Source organism: Onychomys torridus, chromosome 4, assembly GCF_903995425.1.
Source record: "Onychomys torridus chromosome 4, mOncTor1.1, whole genome shotgun sequence".
NCBI classification, from domain to species: domain Eukaryota; kingdom Metazoa; phylum Chordata; class Mammalia; order Rodentia; family Cricetidae; genus Onychomys; species Onychomys torridus.
In genome coordinates, this window is record NC_050446.1 from 143,659,266 (window position 1) to 143,680,322 (window position 21,057).

The 21,057-nt window shown below is 49.2% G+C and overlaps 2 protein-coding genes across 2 annotated transcripts in view; one reads left to right on the forward strand and one right to left on the reverse strand.

The window, feature by feature from the left end:
• The window catches only part of Abhd12 (abhydrolase domain containing 12, lysophospholipase), a 77,305-nt gene extending 62,338 nt beyond the window's left edge, over nt 1-14,967 (forward strand). The window contains exons 4-13 of the mRNA XM_036185615.1: nt 464-583; nt 3,376-3,406; nt 4,855-4,900; nt 7,292-7,421; nt 8,291-8,328; nt 8,676-8,755; nt 9,620-9,702; nt 11,991-12,069; nt 12,979-13,106; nt 14,347-14,967. Coding sequence (XP_036041508.1) covers nt 464-583; nt 3,376-3,406; nt 4,855-4,900; nt 7,292-7,421; nt 8,291-8,328; nt 8,676-8,755; nt 9,620-9,702; nt 11,991-12,069; nt 12,979-13,106; nt 14,347-14,386 — 775 coding nt within the window. The 3' untranslated portion in view covers nt 14,387-14,967. The remainder of the gene's footprint in view (nt 1-463; nt 584-3,375; nt 3,407-4,854; nt 4,901-7,291; nt 7,422-8,290; nt 8,329-8,675; nt 8,756-9,619; nt 9,703-11,990; nt 12,070-12,978; nt 13,107-14,346) is intronic.
• Nucleotides 14,968-15,958: 991 nt separating this feature from the next.
• Nucleotides 15,959-21,057, reverse strand: part of Pygb (glycogen phosphorylase B) — a 55,548-nt gene continuing 50,449 nt past the window's right edge. The window contains exons 17-20 of the mRNA XM_036183779.1: nt 20,595-20,802; nt 19,325-19,459; nt 18,174-18,240; nt 15,959-17,535 (exon numbers count right to left, since the gene is read on the reverse strand). Coding sequence (XP_036039672.1) covers nt 17,383-17,535; nt 18,174-18,240; nt 19,325-19,459; nt 20,595-20,802 — 563 coding nt within the window. The 3' untranslated portion in view covers nt 15,959-17,382. The remainder of the gene's footprint in view (nt 17,536-18,173; nt 18,241-19,324; nt 19,460-20,594; nt 20,803-21,057) is intronic.

The following is a 21,057-nucleotide window of genomic DNA, read 5'->3' on the forward strand; positions in this document are numbered from 1 at the left end:
ACTTAGACCATTCCCAGTGATTAACAGTATTCATTTGGCCTTTGTATATCTCTGAAGGAGAGTTTGGCCAAATAGAATAGCAATATCTAAGAGCCTGGGTCAGCCTGGCTGATGGTGAATTTGTCCATGTATTTGTGATTCTAGAATGCAGGAAGGTTCTGTCTAGAAAGTTCTAGTTAATGCAGGATATATTTCTCTCGTATCTGGAGAAAGGCCACCAGAACAAGCTGTTTGACCAACAAGAGACCCTTTTGCTCTCTCTAAGGCTATCAGCAGCTGACCTTGCAGCTTTCAGTTCTTGTTACTTATTTGAGGGATGAGGTAGTATGCCACCTACCCGTTTGTCCACTTGTATGTAGATAGGAGCTCTGCTGCTTTCTATCTCCATAGACCTTCATATAAGTGCCACTGTCTGTGCAGAAGGGACATCTGACTTTACTTCCCTCTCTACTTCTGTCTTCAGGCACACCATCCCCTCCATCTGGTGGAAAAATGCCCAAGGGAAGGACCAGATGTGGTATGAGGATGCTCTGGCTTCCAACCACCCCATCATTCTATACCTGCACGGGAATGCAGGCACCAGGTAAGCCCACACAGTAGTGTGACACGTACGCAGTGCCCGGCTCTTTCCTAGGCTGGAAATGGATTAGCTCAGACTATCTGAAGTGTTCTACAGAATCAGGTTACCCGCCTGCTGCATGCAAGGGAAGCTTCTCCAGAACAAAGGAAGGTAGCATTCTTTTGGGGCTGGGAGAGTTTAGAGGCATCCCCATGTGCTGAGGACCAGTGGGTCTACCCAGAGCTCCCTGGGAGAGAGTGCTGAGCAACAGCTTTGGAAGTTGAATTTGAATCTGGTGGAGGGGGATGTGTCTCTGCCAGAGAGATTGAGCTCCTCCAACCACAGGGTGTTCCATCTTCTTGCTTGGGTCAAAGGGCACTGTGTCTGCTAGTGTTGGTCTAAGAAGCAGGGCTTCTCTTTAAAGAAGTGGTGGTGCTCTAAGAAAGGGTGGGGATGGCACTTGTTGGTGGCCTCTGTCCTCCTTGAGGAAAATGCTGACTCCCTTTCACCTCTCTGTGTTTGCCGCCCCTGGTCTGAAGAGTGGCAGGCAAGTCTGTCTTAGCTGAGATAGCCCCAGGCTACAGACCGGGGCAGTTATAGAAAAAGGCAGGCACACTACTCCCCCTCCCCGCCCCAACTTCTAGAAAAGAGACAGAGAGTATTAAAAAGTGGCAGAGGGGAAGCTGAAAGCCAAGCATGCATGGATGTGTCCTGGGCTGCGTGTGTGGGTGAGCTGTCTGCTGGCAGCCTTACACAAGCAACATCAGTGTGTCCTGATGGGCTGTTGAAAAAGGACACGCTTTGTCCATTTGGGCCTTTCTGGTTTACCCCAGCTGCTTCTCACGAGCGGGTTTAATGCCTTGGACTTGAGGCTGGCTTAAGCTGAATTTGCTCCTCCACCTAACAAGCTCATGATCTTTTTACACCACAGCATGTTGTTCAGAAGGGGCAGAGGAGGCAGGGAGGTGCCTTTTTCTAAGGAAAGCATTGTTTGAAAATTCTAGGGTCCCTTTTTTTATGCTTCTCTGGGTTGCCTGAGAGAGCCTGGAGGAGCCCGAAGGGAGGCAGCCTTCACCAGCAAGGCAGTGTGAGGGTAGCTGTGAGGTAGACCTTTTATAGGTAGAAACAGTGAGGAGAACAATGTGTGAGTCTTTCTGGAGGGGAAGGCAGTCCTGGGTAGATGTCTGCTGTGGAGCCATACAGAGGGCATTGTAGAAAGAACCCAGAAGCACAGCCCACGAGGCTGGTCTCTGTGCCAACAGCAGAATGTTTGACTACTGAGTCACACATGCTCTGCACAGTTTACAGTCTGCTTTGTTGGGGACAAGCTGCAATAGGTTTCTCTTCTGCTTTTCAAAGACCAAGTAGCTATAAACAGCTCTTGTAGCATCTTTCCATAAATGAGAAAATTATAGTTGGTTGTGACACATGTTTCTGGCAGTCACATGTTAAAGAAAAAGGACAAAGCTTTCCTGTAGCTATGTCTGAAAGGAATAGGGTGACATTCAATGATTTACTGCGCCTTGTTGCTCCCAGAGACAGCCTATAGTGCCTGCATTCTGCCTAGTTCTGCCTACACGCCATTTCTCAAAGGCTTTGGCTCACTTACTGACACTCTTCTCTAGCTATCCCTCCCTCCCCAAGCAGGGTCCCATCAGTCTCACAATCCTAGCTTTGACGTCTCTCAAAGGTGTAGTTTTCTGAGCTCTCAGCCCCATTTTCTTTTTTCAGTCAATGGAGGGGCTTTGGGGGTTTTAGGAAAGCTGTCTTCCAAAGATAACTAACTAAAAACATCTGGTAAGAGTTCTTTCTGGTCTTGAACACATTTCTTTGCATTTTTGTGCTGCTGCGTATTGGTTTCTCCCCTCTAATGCACTCATGTATCCCTGCCATGGCATTCCCATTTACCATATCCCTGAAATAGCCTCAGTGCTCACTAGAAAAGAAGGAAAGTAGGTTTGAAGGATGAAGAAGGGAGTAAGAAATGCTTGATAAAACTCTAGTCCGCTGGGGAACTAGCCATTCTCATATACTGTGATGAGAGCCAAGGGTCTCCTGGTGAAGGTCCAGCAGCTAGGTCCAGGGCTCACTTACCTGTGTTTAGGTATATCCCATATGTGTGTATGGCACATGCACGTTAAGAGGTATCAGTGTAGCCTGATGAGGCAGCAGGCGGAAAGGTGCTCCCATGACCAGGGGGCCAGGTAGGAAATGAGGGTCTAAATAGGAAGGTACCTGGACAAATTCCTTGGGGCACAGCTTCCATACTCATAGGTAGCCCTGGCCCTAAGAAGCTGGGGATGTCTGAGTGGCACAGGCAGGCAGGGTGGAGGTCTGTTGTGTTTCTTGAATCTGGGGCAGTAAGTGTTCATTCTTACTGAAAAATTAGAGTACACACCATAATTAAGGAATACCCTAAGATGCTGGAGAGACGTTTGATGCCACTTAGGGGGATCCAGAGAGTCATGTGTCTACCATAGGTCCCTCTTTGAAATGGGGTTTGGGATCTCAGAGTTAAAATTTAAAGAAAATATGTGTGTGTGCCTGCATGGGTTTATGTGTGCATGCAGGTGCTCACAGATGACAGATGGCAGAGCACATCAGATCCCTTGGAACTGTAGTTACAAACAGTTGTAAGCTGCCTAAAGTGGGTGTTGGGAACAACCTAGGTCCTCTGCAAGAGCAGTAAGCATTCTTGACTACTTAGCCAACTCCCTAGCCCTGGGATCCCAGACTCTCGAGGGTCATCATCCTGTGCCTCACCTTGAGCAGGGGGACTAACACCACTTCCTGTTTCCTTCCCTCTCCTGATACAGAGGAGGTGACCACCGTGTGGAGCTGTACAAGGTGAGTGCTAATGGCCCCAGGGAGCAGTGCTATTTGCTACAGGCTGCTGGAATAGAAGGGGTCATTTGAACTAGTCGCTCTGAAAAGTCACCATTCATGGACATGCTGGAAGGTGATGCTCGGCTAGTTCTCCCATGGTTCTCCCATGGTGCTGCTTCTGGGGTGGGCTCCAAAAACCAATGCATACATGTATTTGCTAATGAGATGAAAGGCATTTGCCATTGTTTTTAATGTGTGTTCCTCAAATATAGAAGTGCTCTGGGAGCTATCCTTATTGCAGGATCACCCTTGGGGTGTAGGGAGTATAAAGGCAGATGAGATTTGAGCCAAGTTCCAGACAGGCTTTATAGAAACCCCTGCAAGTAAATGTTCATGCCTTGGGCATGGTATGGAATCCCTTTCTGTTTTATAGGTTTTTTTTGTTGTTGTTTTTGTTTTTGTGTGTGTGTGTGTGTGTGCGCGCGCGCGCGCGCGCGCGCGCACGCTTACCATAGTGCAAATCAGAAGATAACTGTTGAGAGTTGATTCTTTCCTTGCACCATGTGAGTCCTGGGTATCAAACTCGGATTATCAGGCTTTGCAGAAAGTGTCTTTACCTGTTGAGCCATCTTGCCAGGCCTGTGGTTTTGTTCTTGATCTTGGGCCTTGGAATCTTGGTACAGCATGCTTGGCCCACCTATGCCCACCCTCCTCTCCTTAGAGAGTTGTCTGTATCTAATAAGGCAGAAGATATATGGACCTATTTTGCTCTGGGTAGTGGGAAGTTTTTATTCCCTTGAGTAAACTGGATCAAGGCAGGAAAGGTAAGTGGCTGAGAAGTTAGCAGTTCCCTTGATGTTTCTGTAGTAGAAAAGAATCTCCTTGTCCAGGCCCACAAGGCTTTGAGTGCAGGCTAGGAGAGGACAGGATTCACCAGGCTGCCTAGGAAAGTACCATGTCTTCCTGAAGGTGGAATGCTAAGTGGCTCTAGGTGACAGTGGTGATGTGGAAGTCTCTTTCATGGTTCTGGGCACACCCTAGTATTGGGCACTGCACGTGAGTAATGATTTTAATGAGAATGGACAAGAACAGCTAGTGAGTCTGTAGGATTTTTAAAAATAATAGAGAAATTCATTAAAATTGGAGAAATATTAGGTTGCAGGAAGGATCCTCAAATGACATCTCTGAGGTCCACCATCCTACATTAGTCCTGCTGACAGTATCTGAGAGCTGTCTGGGAACTGTGGAAGCTGACCACTTGGCCATCTAAGCAGCAGCAGAAAAGGCATCCTTCCTATGTTGCTCAGCCAGAGGAAGTTAGATCAATCTACAGCAGCAGGTCCAGGCAAGAGAGCTATATGTCAGCAGTCTGTTAAGTTCTGGCTGTATGCAGGAACTCTGGATGGGGTTAGCAGGAAGCAATCTGCTCCAAGACATGTTGCCAATGATGGATGTTTTTCACTTCACAGGTGCTGAGTTCCCTTGGTTACCATGTGGTCACCTTCGATTACAGAGGTGAGGGTCTTTTTGAATGTATCCCTGGAAAAACAAAACAAAACAAACAAACGAATGTATCCAGGCATGTCCTCACTTCTGATTATACAGGATGGGCAGACTTGAGTGAGAGCTTGGAAGCGAGGCAGACAGCTTGTTTGTACAGTGGGGGGGGGGGGGGGGGGGGCTGTGCTGTGTGAGTGGGAGGGAGGGTAGTAGGCATCCTGCTGTAGCTTCTGGGTGCTACTTTCCTGTCAGTGCCCCGATAGTTTAAATACAGAAAAGACTGTCTTTTCTCCTTGTTGGGCTCACATTGTCCCTGCAGCTGGGCATTAGACCCTAGCTTAGTAGCACAGCTAGTCTTGGAGAAATGATGAAAACTGGAAAAGATCCATTGAGAACAGATCCCTCTGTCTTGATGGCCTTGCTTCTTTCTTTTTGTCTTTAGTCAGGGTCGCCACTGCGCAGACTGAGAATCCAGTTGGATGTGTGCTATGAGTGTTCTGATTAATGAGTAGCAGAAATCCATTTTTAACAGTGAGCAACTGTTTTAAAGGAATATTCTTCCATAGAGTCCCTGGGAGAGCTCAAGGGACAAAGGCTGCTTAGCTCGCTTGTTTGATTCTTCTGGAGGAGGGCAGTTGTTCAGATGTCCTCGGGCAGGGACTGGCCAGGGATGGAAGCCACTGCCACCTGCAAGTAGGTTTAGATTAGTTTTCTTTGGTTGGTGTAATAAATTACCACAAAGCAAAGCAAATTTATCATCTTGTAGTTATGGTGATCAGAAGTCTAAAATCTTTAGCCCCTGTGATAGAATTACAGTGTCTGTGGGCTTTGCTCTTCACTGACTTCTGGGGAGGCCCAAGCACTTGCCTTTCCTAGCTGCAGAGGCCGCTACACTGTTTGGTTCATGGCTATTTGGACCCTGGCATCTGACCTCTCTTTCTGCTATCAAAATGTTTATGAATACTTGGGCTTTACCCAGACGATCCAATGTCACCCCAACTCAAGGTTGGCCCATTAGTGGCCTTCCTTCGTTCTACAGCTTATCTCCCCTGGCTTGAGGGTCATGTGTTTGCCAGTTCTGTGATTAAGAACTTCCCCAGGAGTCATTGTTCTGCTGACTTCAGTGATGGCTTTTGATAAAGTTACATCAAGATGAATGTTCGGAACCGGGCAGTGGTGGCACATGCCTTTAATCCCAGCACTCAGCTGATCTCTGAGTTTGAGGCCAGCCTGGTCTACAGAAGGAATTCCAGGATAGCCAGGGCTACACGGAGAAACCCTGTCACAAAACAAAACAAAACAAAACAAAACAAAACAAAACAAAACAAAAATAAAAAAATAAAAATAAAAAAATCCCCCCCCCAAAAAAAAACCCCAAAAGGATGAATGTTCTGGGCTCAGAAAAATTAAGTGAAGAGCTGGAAAGCCCTGCTCCCTTTTCTGCCCTCTTCCTTCTCCATGCTGCGGAGGTTTTCAGAAACCTTCCTCCTCTCTGTGCTGAGACCCTAGGGTAATGAAGAACACCTCCTCCCTTCCGTGTTCTCTTCCTGTAGCCCATCAAGACATCCCTGGTGTCTTTTCTTTCTAGTCCAGGTCCCTGCCTGTTTGTGTGGTGTGGGACTACCCCATTCCATCTCTGATGTGGCTCCTATTTTCTGTGACTGTCTCTTCATGTCTCCCACAGGATGTCCTAAGCCTTTATCCATGTCCCTCCTCAGGCCTCCTTCCCTGGGCTTGGGAGGCTGACATTATAATTAGAGGGGTTGCTCACACAGTAGAACTGCATCTCTGGACCTTGTGCTGTATTCAGGTCACATGATGGTGATTCAGTGCTGAGCCACTAAAAAGGCAGTGGTACTTGATCTTTGCTGGAGACCATGAGGGGAATCAGGAAAAGCAGAGTTGCCTGAGGCGAGACTGCCTCCCCAGCTTCCCCGCCTCCCCAGCTTCCTGGCCTGCCTCCCTGCAGCTTCATGACTTCTTCCTCTCTGACCTGCTCCTTCTGTGGGCCCTGGCAGACTGGGCTCTCTTATCAGCACATCACCTGGCCAGGCCCTCATGAGTTTCAGTGCTGGCCTGTCAATAGAGCAGAGGAAGAACTAGCCTGAAGAATGTTTATACCCGGGGGCAGGCACCAGCAAGACATGTGTTTGAGGTTCTGGTGTGTGTTTTGCTGACTCTGTTCTGTTAGCTACCAATCTGATGTGCATGTAGAATGACAGGAACCTCTGGTTTGTCAGGCAGCAAAAGGAGGAGATTTTCACTTCCGGGCCCTCCTGCCAGTCTCTGTGCCGCCGGAGCCGGAGCAGGAATGAGGGTACAGAAGTGGGTCTGCAGGGCCTTACAGGGCAGCTTCTTTGTGGCTGCTTTAGTCTCACAAGCTGCCTTTCAATTTCTCTTTCTCAGGTTGGGGTGACTCAGTAGGAACACCATCGGAGCGAGGCATGACGTATGATGCACTCCACGTTTTTGACTGGATCAAAGCAAGAAGTGGTGACAACCCTGTGTATATCTGGGGCCATTCACTGGGCACTGGGTAAGGGCTCTCAGGCAGGCCTGATTTGGGACCTCTGAGCTTGTAGCATCATCCATTCTTACAGTCTTGGTTCCTGGCCCTGTGGTAGTGGGTGAGGGAGTGAAGCACCATGACGGTCTAAGGAGATTGAATTTCTGTAACCATTCCTCAATTCAGAAGTGCCTTAGAACCAATACGGGCAGTGGAGATGATAGACAGTGTTCCAGGGAGCTCTTGTCCCCCAAGCATCTTTGGGGTGTCACTAGAACACCTAGACTGTGTCAGGTGTGGACTAGTGTGTGTTTACCAACCATTGAGTCCAAGACCTCTATGTAGAGGTGTTTGGAAGCCCCTTTGTCACTTGGTCATGTTCAGCTCAGCAGGGCGAATCAAGGAGAAAATGTACGGTTAACCTGGATTCTGCTCAGCAAGGGCCCGGATGTTCTTAAAAGAGCCGTGGTCCTCAACCTTCCTGATACCTTTCCCTTCAGGCATACTGGCTCAGCTCTTTCTTAGCCCTTTTTCCTCACTTGGGTGGCATCCTGCAGGCCAGGGTTACCTGTCCTTCATGGGGAGAGGGAGGATATCCCATTGAAGGACGACACTGTTATCCTAAGCCAGCAGAGGTCACAGGACAGTAGCACTTGTCATCAGTGCCAGCTGAAGGGAGGGGGCAGGGAAACCTGTGGGAGACTTCCTGGAGAGAGATCACATGCCTGAGGACACCTTTTAAGAAGGGTCAACTGATGACTCACTTTGTTTCACCCACTTACCCAGAAGCCCCAAGTTAGCTTCAGGTGGGATTCTCTGGGCACTTTCCAGGATCAGCGCAGTCTCATCTAGAAGAACTGTCATCATAATTCAGCTGAACTCTATTCTTTTCTTCCCAGAGTGGCAACAAATCTGGTACGGCGCCTCTGTGAGCGAGGTGAGGGAGCCAGGCGCTGTGGCTGGGCGCCTTGTTGTACATGTTAGTGGTCCATCCCCTGCTACACGTTCTTGCCAAGCAAGTTCTAACTGGCAGGCTGCACAGTGATGCATGAGCTGACCATCAAGGGTGGGGCCCCAGGTGTGCTCAGAGTTTACCCAACCTGCCCTCCCAATAGGACCCTCAAAAGTCATCTGGGGCCCCTTGGGGGCTGGGATTGACGGTGGTGAGAGACCTGCAGAACTGGGCACCTGGGCTCCCTGACCTGTCCAAGCTCCCTAGCCACCCAGTCCCACTGGCTCTATCACTTCTTACCCACTATCATCTCTCTGTGTTTGCTTATCTAGAGACACCACCAGATGCCCTTATATTGGAGTCTCCATTCACAAATATCCGTGAAGAAGCAAAGAGTCATCCATTTTCAGTGGCAAGTACATGATTTTATGAAAACTTATTTTCGTCATTGATATAATTGCTATGAAAATAAGAGCAAGTAGATAATGAAAATAGTTATTGTAAAGAATAGTTTGATGTTACTAAAGGACTCCCAGTTCTAGGCTGGCCTGCCCACAGAGCTGCCAGAAAGGGGGACAGCTTTTAGCCAGGGACACTGGTACTACAAGAGGCCTTCTGCAGACTGTCTCCCTCCTTGGGGTGGAGCCTACACTTTGGGTACTAGAAGAGGATTGGAACCCAGGCTCTGTGCATAGGAGAACATAGGCTGGGCCTATTATTGTTTTGTTAGATTTCCCAGCAATGTCTCAGAGTAAAGCCCAGGTAATCCTTGCTAGGGACTCTAGGGTGGGTCAGTCCCCACCTTTCCCTCTTCAGGTGGGATCCATCCTTTTTCTAGCCTGCCCTCCCACCTTCCCACTTCAGCTCCTGACCAGTGAGTGTTCTAGAGTCTCTCTGTTGACATGATCTCATGCTACCACCTATGGGCCACAGCACCCCTTTATTTTCTCTCATATCATTGGTACTGCTTTTTTCTGACATTTTGTGAGGAAGCCAGCCTTTGGTCCCTATTTCCTTGGTGGGTAGTGGTCTTCTGTCTGTGGGGAGTCCAGTTTCTGAGCAGGATGCTGTTTGTACCTGAGGTGTGGAAGTCCCATCTGATCATCGGGGCTGGCAGGTGCATCTTCTGTGGCCCCAGCTACAAAGCCAAGACAAAGCTGGGAATGAATGGAAACTGCACATCCCCCTAACTCCCTGGACTTAAACTGCCAGAACTCTTGGCCGTCCCTCTGCACAGATATCTTAATCCTGAAAATGCTTTCCATCTTGTGTTCAGATATATCGATACTTCCCTGGCTTTGACTGGTTCTTCCTCGATCCCATTACAAGCAGTGGAATTAAGTTTGCAAACGACGAAAAGTGAGTATTGTGGTCAACTGAGTAGGAAGCCACAGGGGTTGCCTGCATGGCTCACTGCAGTCTTGTTAGCCTGACAGAGTGGGGTTCAGAAGACTTATGGTTGGTCTCTAAGAAAGTGTCTTTTGAAAGGGAAAATCAAGCAGAGCTTTGTATTGGAAATGAGAAAAACATTGAAATGGCAGGGCAGATGGGCATGTGCATGCCACAGTTTGTGTATGGAGTCAGTTTCAGGAGTCCATTTTCTCCTTCCACCTTGTTAGGCAGGCTCTCTTGCCATGCTGCACACTCTAGGCTAGCTAACCCACAAGGTTCTGGGCCATTCTTCTGCCTCTGTCTCCTTTTTTACCTAATTCAGGAGTGCTAGGATTTTAGACGCCTGCCATCACATTTTTCCTTTTTTTGGTTTTTCGAACAGAGTTTCTCTGTAGCTTTGGAGGCTGTCCTGGAGCTTGCTTTGTAGACCAGGCTGGCCTCGAACTCACAGAAATCCACCTGCCTCTGCCTCCCGAGTGCTGGGATTACAGGCGTGCGCTACCACCGCCCGGCCACATTTATCTTTTTTAACACATACTCCGGAAATCAAATTAGTTTGTCAGGCTTGCACAGTGAATACTTTTACCCACTGAACAAGTAGATAATGACAATAGTCGTTATAAAAGGTCCAGTCTTCTCACTAGCAGAGAAATAAAGAATTTTCAAAGATTAATAGCACATTTTTGTCCATATAATTCTTTTTTCAGTCTTGAAACCACGACTCTGAATAGTCATTAAAGCAGTATTTAAATTTAACTGTGAACACATTGAAATAGATGTTTAAACATAAAGTAGTTTTCCTTCAAGGACATGTTTTTGTTCTAAAAATTAAAATGATTAAAATTTCAGTAAACCATTACAAACAATACCCCTTGCTTAATTAAGTATTGCCATTGTAGATCTTAAAGGAAAGTTATCTGTGTAAGGCAAATTTCTTTAAAAACAGGTGGACCTGAGAAGCTACCTTTTGGCTCCAACTCTCCCACAAAGATAGATGGCGTATGTGTAGCTGCAGGTCCATGCACCAATGAACCCTTAACCTTCACATCAACCTCAAATGTGGATGGGGCCTTCCTCAGCTCAGATGGGCAGTTTCTGTACCAAGGACTTGCCACTTTCTCCAGGAGGCTCAGGTTGAAGGAACCAGCTCATCAGATGTTGGTCAGGGAGAAAGATAGCTTAGTCAGTTAAATGCTTGTCTTGCAAGCATAAAGACCTGGGTTTAAGCTACAGAACCCATGTTAAAAAGCCAGGCAAGATGATACATGTTTGTAATCCCAGGGCTAGGAAGGCAGAGACAGGCTTCCGTGCAGCTCGCTGGCCAGCCAATCTAGCCCCACTTGCTGAATTATAGGTCAGTGAGAGATCCTGTTTTAAAACAAAAGGTAGCTGGATACCTGAAGATGATGTCCAAGATTGTCCCATGGTCTTTACCTACACATGCATACGTGTGTGGGCATATACACAAGAAACGCTCCACTATTGAGTCGTGTGAGGTTATGTTTCGGTAGCAGGCTGTCTCAAGGCTTGGTCGTGCTCCATGTGCTAGGATGGCACTGTGCTGCCCTCGGGGAGTGCACACATCTGCTGGGGTGGTCCTGTCCAGTCTTGTCAGCTTGTCTTTCTGCTCTGGCTTGTGGAAGAACTCTGGCTCTGTTGGAGCTATTGTCCCATTTACTGTCAAAGGTTCAAAGTTAGAGTGCCTTAAATGTCATCAGTTACACCAAAGATTAAATAGAGTACTGATTCTTTTAACCAACAGGTTCATAGTAACATGCACTTGCAGTAAGCCTCTTGGAACACTTGTGTATTCCCACTTATAAAGATTGTCTTTTTAACTTTTAATACATCTACTGGCAAATATTTTGGTTTTCAGTTTTCATAAAATACACAGGGGTCAGATGTTGGGAGTGAAATGAACCCTGGAATACATACTGATTTTTTTTTTGTTGTTTTTTGTTTGTTTGTTTGTTTGTTTTTGAGACAGGGTTTCTCTGTGTAGTTTTGGAACATATCCCAGAACTCACTCTGTAGACTAGATCCACCTGCCTTTGCCTCTTGAGTGTACATACTGATTTAAAAAACAGAACAGAACAAAACCCTGAGAAGTTATTTCTTAGCTCTATAGTGAAAAGGAACTCAGCTACATCCAGACTGTTAAGCGCCAAGGCAGAACACACCATAAACCAGATCCCTGCCAGGGTGAGGGTGCAAGTGACCCCTCTTTGGTCTCCACCTTCCCCTTTCTCCTACAGTGTGAAGCACATCTCCTGTCCTCTGCTCATCTTGCACGCTGAGGATGACCCAGTTGTGCCCTTTCATCTTGGCAAAAAGGTAGGTGCTGTGTGACTCTGCCCCGGTGCAGTAGGTGCCGTTGGCCCCACATATGGATCAGGTTGGGCATGCAAGGTAGGGTGTAATGGAGTGGATTCAGGTCACACTAGTCTGTGGATTCAGGTCACACTAGTCTGCATCTTCTCCAGGTGCTTGACAGCCTATGTGGTATGATGTCAGTCAAGAGCAGACTGCTGTTGTATCCACCAGAAACTATGACAAACAAGCATTAGAACCCAGGCTGTCATGGGGGGACCGAGGGGACAACACCCACCCAACTGGCAGAACTGATGTGAAGATAGCCAGTCTGTCTTCTTGCCTGTAGGGACAAACTGCAAGGACATTGCACTTGTTTCTACTACATCTGCTTTGACTTTGCTGCTAGGAAGCTAGATTCGATTTGTGGAGGGAATAAACGTGGAATAAAGAATACCATATGACATATGTTCATATGCCAAGGAGCAGGTGGGCCTAGAGGAGTGCACGTCGTGCCTCACCAGCGGACTTGGCCTAGGACTCACTTTGAGCAGGCTTCATAAAGCACACAGACCATGAAGCCATTCTGAGAGTGTGAATGCCCAGCAATGCACCTCTGGTGCATGGAGCTGAGGTGGGGTTACATTGCCTCTGCCATTGGAGCCGCCCCCACTTAGCTGTTCCTCAGAGGAAGAACACTCTGGAGGTATAAGGGCAAAACAAGGGCCTGAAATGGTGGACTTAAGGAGTAGCCGTGCCTAGTGTTTGGGCTTAGCCCAGACTCGGGCTTCTTGGCCCCTGGCTGTTGCAGGCTGTAATGACAAAAGCAGTGTCCATGGGCACTTGCGCTGGTCTCTGGAGGAAGCACCTGGTCTTTGTTGCGAGAGCAGTCTCTGCTGGGCTCTGGGCTCATTCACCTCTCCCTCTCACCAGCTATATAATATTGCTGCACCATCTCGAAGCTTCCGAGACTTCAAAGTCCAGTTTGTCCCCTTTCACTCAGACCTTGGCTACAGACATAAGTACATCTACAAGAGCCCTGAGCTGCCACGGATACTGAGGTGAGACATTCTCTCCTAACCATGAGCCTCTCCTGGATAGCCTCCACAACTAGCTGTGCAGCAAGTGGCCGCCACTGAAGCCATTTGAGGGGCTCAGTGGCGTGCCACAGCCACAGTGGAATGTGGCTCTCCCACTAACATCCCAAAGGAGCTACCAAGTTTGTTTCGCTTCCTTCTGGATAATTCATATTAGATGGGGCCCATGTCTCCCCGTACACATTGTAGAGACCCACATAAACGTGTATGGGGGAGTACCTAACACAGTGTACACATGCACCATCCTCACTCACAGACTGCCGTGTGTGTACAGGAGTGTGTGAACATCCTGAAGGCCTTGCAGTGTGCGTATGTACCACTCCCAGTACACAGAAATGTACAGGAGCACTCAGACACAGCTTCCTGAAAGGAGGACATGTTTCTGGCTACTGCACACTGACCATACTCTTGGACAGAATGTAGGCTGCAGCCCAGAAAGCCAGAGACCCCCATCTGGCCTGGGCCCAGAGCCCAAGTGTGAATGTGGAGTAAAAAGGAGCAGTTTCAAATGACGGGCCCTGCCTCTCATGCGTACCTGTCCTCCACACTTTTATGAAGATTTCCCCATATCATCACCTAGCTCCTTGTCAGGTGACCCAGGTTCCACCCACCACCGCTCAGAGCAGCCCTGATCACAAGTGTAACCCTCCCTGCACACCAAGGAGAGGGTCCATACTTGGGCTGCTGTGTAGCACAACCCAGGGCACTGGGCCCGTGGAGAGCAGTGTTGCTGCTGAGTGTGACAGTTCTGTTTGTGCTGGTAAGCCTGAGAAGTGGGTTAGAGGCCAGTTACTTCCAACCTGTGACTAAAACTGGTTCCATAAATTGTCTCCCAAAGAGCAATATCCTATGTCAAATTGTAGTCTACATTCTAGCTCCTTTGAGAATTCCAGGGGCAAAGGCACATTATAGTAAAGGATTCCTTGCCATTTGGAATGGGGGGCTCAATATGTTGGGTTAGGGACTGACATCTTTTCCCCTCATAATAAAAGGGAATACGGCAGAAAGTTTCAACTGACTATGGAACCCCAAAGCCTAACTTTGTCTCTACTTCTCTGCACTGGGATTTGACCTGGAAGCTGAGCTGCAGTGCCCTGTCAGGCAGTCTGCTGCCCCACCTAAGACAGCCACTTGAGGATTGTGGGGAGTGGGATCTGAGGTCCATGCACAGTTGGGTTCATGCGCTTGTCCTTTTCCGGTCTAGGGAATTCCTAGGGAAGTCGGAAGTGGAGCGCCAGCACTGAGACTGGCCGTGAAGGAGCATGCAGACCCACCCTCCTTCCCTTCTTCCCCAGCCAGTGGTCTGGCACCAGGAGCCCAGGGTGCCACCACCTGCGGTGCTCAGGAGCCCAGGGTGCACCTAGAAAGAGGACTCAGACACAGTGGGGAGAGGCTCCGCAGACATGGATCTGTGAGGAAAACATATGGCAGGCAGGCGGCCCCTTGGTGGCCACCCTACCTGAGCTCTTTTTGGAACGGTTTACTGACAACAGGTGGACCCTATATGCCTTGTGCTGGGTATAGGGAATCTGGAAGGGGCCCAGGACCACTCCAGGATCTCTGGCACCACCGCTTAAAAGATGGGGAAATGGTTCTCCCTGCCCTTCCTGGAGTACACGGAATGGACTCTGAGTGGCTCGGTTTGTCCCCTTCAGCTTGCGAACCTGCTTGCCTTCCTTAGCTGACCCTGCCTCTCATGGCATCTGCTCACCCACAGTAAGGGGCACCTGGATCTGCATTTCCTTCCATTCTGCCCACCTGTCTGTCATCTAACCTGGCTGTAGACTGAGCATTTATTTAAGAATAAAATCTCGGTGGTGGTGTATTTGTTGTTCTTCTCGACAAGGCAGGAGTCATTGTTGCCTCCCCTACTGTCCCAGGCACATCCCCACAGGAAGTACAAGGGCTGCTCCCAACTCACAGGCACCGAGGTCGACTCTGATCGGAGGCACCTTTTCCATATCTTTGCTAGGTAGCCTTTTCCTAAAAGGCAGGCCTAGACAGAGGCTGTACCACCACACTTTATATGAGCATCGCCATTGCTGGCACACAACCACTGCTCTTCCAGAGGATATGAACTCCATAACCTGGACTTGGAAATGTGCCAGACACATTTCACCATGTGAAATCAAGATCAAGGTTGTCTTGACCTAAGTCTTTACAGACCAAGCAGGTCTGAGAAGTGTCCAAGCTTAGCAAGAGCTGGCATGAGGAGCAGCACGGTCCTGTACATGCAGTTGAGTACAAGTATCTGCACTATCTGCATCCTCTAGATGCAAGATCCTCAGGGTGCAAGTGCACTGAGGACCCAGCCTTTCCTGATGGTGGACTTTCTCCCAGGTCCTCAAACTGTAGAACTTTACATCTCTGTTCTCCAAGGTCAGAGGCCCAGCACTAGGGGAGAGCTTAGCTGGAGGACCCAGGACTGGAACTTTATACTCACCCTTTCCAAAGCACCATAGAGCCCTCTCTGTGATTTTCAGGACATGGGAAACAAACCTTTCCTACATCACTCTCGGAACAGGGATTTAGCCTTACTAAAGCCAGCCTGTAACAAGAACACCAAGCTTCCTTCTCTTGGCCTGTAACTAGGTATACCCATCTTGTGTTACTCACCTGTAGTTCATTGTCAACAGGGCATGGCCATCAGGGAACCCTTGGCTTCATTGTGTAAGTGGTCTGTCTATGCCAGCAACCTGGGCTTCATACAGAGGGACAACTATGGCCTGTTCTGTGTGGTGTCTACCCCAGGCTTACATCCTCCAGCCTCCCCTGGGAGTTACCTGACACTGTATGTCATAATAGAAACACAGATACCACATTGGCCAACCATGGGCATAGACGTTTAATCCATTTCTCACACAAGGAGGTAACAGCAAGTAGTAGAGTGACGGTCATGTATCATGGCTTCAGGGACCTCATGCATAAGGCTACCACGCAGCCGATGACCAGCCCTAGAACCTGTCCACCCCACAAGCTACCACAGTGGCTTCGGTGAATTGAGTACTGAAAGCAGACACTTCCCAGCCAACGCTGCTGGCATGAGGGAAGTGAAGGGGTCCCCTGCTGACCCCCAGCCAGTTACAGCAATGCAAGGTGGCAGAAGCGTCTGGAAGGATAGACCCACGTAGTTTCTCTGACAAGCCACTCTCCTTTGGGCAGCACTTAAAGCAGGTTCTGCCCTCAGGGAGGAGCATGGCTCCTATAGTCAGAGGGGCGGGGTGCTCAACCTCTCTTCCACACTAGGCTGCTATAGCAGAGTAGAAACTGGGTTTCTTTGGGCCCATGGGCTTTATCCAGACTTGGCTGCTGGAAATGGAGACAGAATGGTACCTGGTCTTGTGCAATCAACAGGAAATGTACCTCAGGACATGGACAGAATGTTAGTGGGGCTCAGAGCCACTGCCCAGGGCCTCAGGACAGGCAGCTGACTCTTCAGCCAGGCAGACTATCCCCAAAGTAGCCAAAACTTGACACCAAACTGACCTAGTACTATGTTTACTTGCTAAAAAAGAAAGGCTTTAGCTAGTTTCAGTTCCTCGTGAAGTGTTACTTCCTGTTGAAAAAGCGAAACACCAAGCTAACGAAAGAATTGCCAGTCCTTAACCAAGGCCTCAGACATGGGACACAGGTCCCTCTTTAGTGCTGCTCTCCTCAAGTCCTGGGTTCTACATGACATCCACATGGTTCCACAGATGGCTACAGAGGCGTGGCCAATATGGATCAACAAGCCATATCCCAGTATAGCCAAGGGCAGAGGGCAGAAAGCTGTAAGCATGAAGCCTGAAGAAATGATTCTACCCAGCAGGGCCAAGGAGGTCACATACTGGTCTTGACCCTACCTTACAGCTAGTGACCTAGCTACTAGTAAAACACAGAGATACAGGCTTCATCACAGATCCCCACTCAGACTCCAAATCTAAAGGTTCAAAACTAAAGACTTAAGCTCACTCTGTTATGTGCAGGGTTTCAGGGGCTCAGCTCCATTCCCTCCCTGCTCATCCTCTGTGGGGTCCATGTCTGCCCATCTGTGCTGTGAACTCTGCAAGCAGAGTTCTTTTGCAAGAAACCAGGAGGATGCCACACACTGCTTTATCCAGGTCCTCAAAACCATCCCCATGGCCCCTCCTGGAAACACAGCACATGGGATGGCAGGGACCAGCAGCTGCTTGTAGTGTCTGAAGACTGGCATGGACACGGAGTCAGCCAAACAAGCCACTGGTCTCACTGTGTGGGGTCATTAATCCTTGGGGAGGTTGGGGGGTGGGATCTGCAGGTCGGAGGGCTCTACACCCCAGATCTCCCGTGCGTACTCAGTGATGGTCCTGTCACTGGAGAACTTGCCAGAGCAGGCAATATTCCTGATCACCTTCTTGGTCCACTCCTTGGAATTCTGTCAGAGAAAGAAGAGATGATTAACTTCCGGCAGAGCTAAGGGGTCCTAAGAGAGCCCAAGATTCTGGAACACGAGGATTGTTAACAGATTAGCTCTGAGCCTTGGGACAGCTTGGTGACAGATGAGACTGCCACCATGTGCTCAGAGAAAAGGGGCCCTCACTGGCCAGAAGAGTGACATTAGACGTAAGGGACCAGGAGCTTAAGACAGGGTCACTGTCCTGTCCTCAAAAGGCTCCCAGGCATGGCCCACAACATTAAGCAAGGAACACAACCAGGTAAACAACCTCCACAGGCAGACAAATGTCCTAAAATGACCAAACACTCTCTTCTAAGACTTCAACCCCCTTACAACTTCCTCCAAACTTCAATGGAAGGGGCCTACTAGAAGGGCTTGACCCCTGTGGGCCAGCCCCGCTGGCTACTGTTTTCAGGTCCCTCATTCTAGTCTCAGATATCAGGAGAGGTTTCCCCCCATGACACCTGATGACAGGGCAGCTGACCTAGAGGCAGGCTGGATATACTGATAACAAACCACCCACCCCTCTGGTATGATTGAGAAATGGTCCTACCCAACAGGTCCGCACAGACCCATCCAGCCATATCCTACCCATCTTAATGGCCCACAAACCTTACCCGGTAGAGATGGTCCACCTGGGCCTGGCACTGTATGTAAGCTTCATAGTCTGCAAACACCTTGAACCTGAAATGGTAATAGGAGGCTGGGTCAGGGCAGCAGGTACAGTGGGTGAGGAGCCCTGCCTGGAACATCCTATGATATTTCCCAGAGCCAGATCAGGAATGGCCCAGGCCATGTCCTCTCATATCCTCCCAGCTCTGTTGTGGGGCCAGAGTGGAGACTACCCTGCTTGTGGATGTACCAGGTCCACGTGGCCACAGGCTTCTCTGGGAATCCTTATGTTTTGGGGATGCTTTTTTTATGAAGTCTGGTTTCAACCCAACATTTCTTTTAAGGAAATTGTCATTTCCAAAACAGGTGTTAGAAATGCACACGCCTAGAGACAGCTGCAGACCCAGAGCAGCAGGTCCAGAGTGCATTGTACTTGACTATCCAATTAGAGGTATGATTCACTATTTAAAAAGTCCCTCCTTCATCACAGGCCCCAACTGGGTCCCACTCCATGCTGGACACATGGGTGGAGCCATGATCTAGTCTGACTGAGGCCAATGCATGGCACAGTCTTCAAAGAACAAAGACAAGTTAACCAGAGGCAACTGAAGATGGAGAAGTTAATACTGGATTCAACTTCCACCAGCAGGGTAAGCACTACCCTGAGGCACCAATGTCTTTGCAGACCTGTAACCAGGTTAGTTATACCCATACCAGGTGTAAATGATGGGCTATCTCAAGAAAATACTGAGTACATTCCAAGTTTGCAACGCAGCAAGATGATTCCATTTTAACCAGGGGATGTCCATGGAGGCTAACACTTGCCATGGACCCATACCCTCCCCGCCACCCACTCTGCAAGCTCTAGGCTGCCCTACCTGCACTCCTGAGCACCCTCTGCAACAGCCCGAAGACACAGCTCCCCTTCCAGACAGGGTGGTGCTGCTGGCTGCCACCCATGACCCAGGGGCCCAGAGGCACTAGACTGGCATACTGGCCCTGGTTTGGCTGTGACTGGCTGGGGTAAGGTCTCCTGAGCTGAGGTGGAGAGATCATAAAAACACAGGCAGACCTATACTCCTCACAACATGGAGTTTTTAGCCCACCAGACTAATCCAACTATCGGAAAGACAAAGTAATAGGATCTGTGTCCTACCTGTCATGGTACATCAGCATGTTGACCACATCCTTGAAACAGTCTGGATCTTTGGGAGAAAAGAAGCCGCTGCTGATCTGGTCCACAGCCTGTTTCAGCTCAGGCAGGCGCTCATAGAATTCTCTGGCATTGTACCTAGGGGAGATAAACTCACTTAGCACTGGGCACCCTGGCAAGCAGCCTCAAAGACAGTCGGTGGGACCAATTTATGCTTGACCTAGCCTCTACCCTGGGGCAACCCTCCCTGGGGGCTGAGGGCATCAACCACTGACTCCATGGGGTTCCCTTGAGAGGCAGCTGGTTAGGCAAACTCAATCCCTGCTCCCTTCACTGTTCAGAGAAATGTTACCAGGATACGTGTATTACACACAAGGCTCCCTTTATCTTTCTGTTGGAGAATACAGAGCCCAGCACAAGCTCACCCCTCCAAAAAATCCTGGCCAGGGCTCTGAAGAAACTAATGGACACTCTGAGAGACATGATGCCTGAGAGGGTCATTGGTTGGACCATAGAATGAAGGAATAAAGCCAGACAAGATACCATAAAGCTAGCTGTGACTCACCAAGAAGCCCAAGAGGATAGTGAGGGACATGCAGAGCTGAGAGGACACATGAATTGCTAGGAGAGAAACTGAGACACCCTATACAAACACATGAGCTCTTGGGGTGACAGGACAGCTTGACCTCAGTGACTCCCCAGGAGCTTTGAAAAGCAATCAGATGACACTGCCTTTTAAATTTAGAGGGCAGGATTCCTCATCAATGCCAAGGTCAGGAAAAGCAGCTGTTTTCAGATCAGAAATGGGGACACATGATGACCACAGCCACCAGGGGCAAGAAAGGGCAATGCAACAAGGACTTTAATGAGTGTGTGTCACTGGGAGGCTGCACCACCCTCTCTAAGATGTAAACAGTGGGAAGCTGGATGGGTGGGAGGCAGATGCTCTCTGTACTGTTTGAGAGTCTCGGCATTCCACTTCAACATGGAAAGGTCTGTGGACTGTGCTGAGTGGGATGTCCCTCCATCTAGGAGGAGACCGGTAGCCAGGGCTTCAGCTTACAGCAGGGTGCTTGTCACGGGGACACGAAAGGGCAGCCAGCTTCCTGCCCCTGCAGCCTCCTTGAGACCTCATCATGTTTTATGCTTATGAATGGACTCAATGAGCACCCAGTCCCTGACCCCTGCTCTGCTTCAGCTTCCTACAGGCCACCTTCCACAGCTCCTCCCCAGAGCTGCCACACACCCCAACAGGAAGGGAAGGGACACATACCCTTTCTGGTCCAGGGCCTCAACATCCTCCACTCGCATACCAAAGATGAAGAGGTTCTCCTCCCCGGCCTCCTCAGCCATCTCCACATTGGCACCGTCCATGGTGCCGATGGTGAGAGCCCCATTGAGCATGAACTTCATGTTACCAGTGCCTGAGGCTTCGGTGCCCGCAGTGGAAATCTGCTGTGACAGGTCAGCGGCTGGAATCACTGCAGGGAGGGACAGACAGACAGGATGGCAGCTCAGCCCAGGAGGCAGCTTGTCTCTGTGCAGGGTGATCCCTGGATAGGAATCATAGTCCTAAAGCCCTTGAGCTCACTGCCAAATGAGGAGACTGACTCCAGAGCAGTCACCTGAATTTTCAAGACTCCTCCTCTGAACCAGGTCAGCTAAGGCAGAAGGTCTAAGATGGAGACCCTTGAGAATCCTCATAGTGGCATGGGACTTTTGTTCTGGAATTTTCC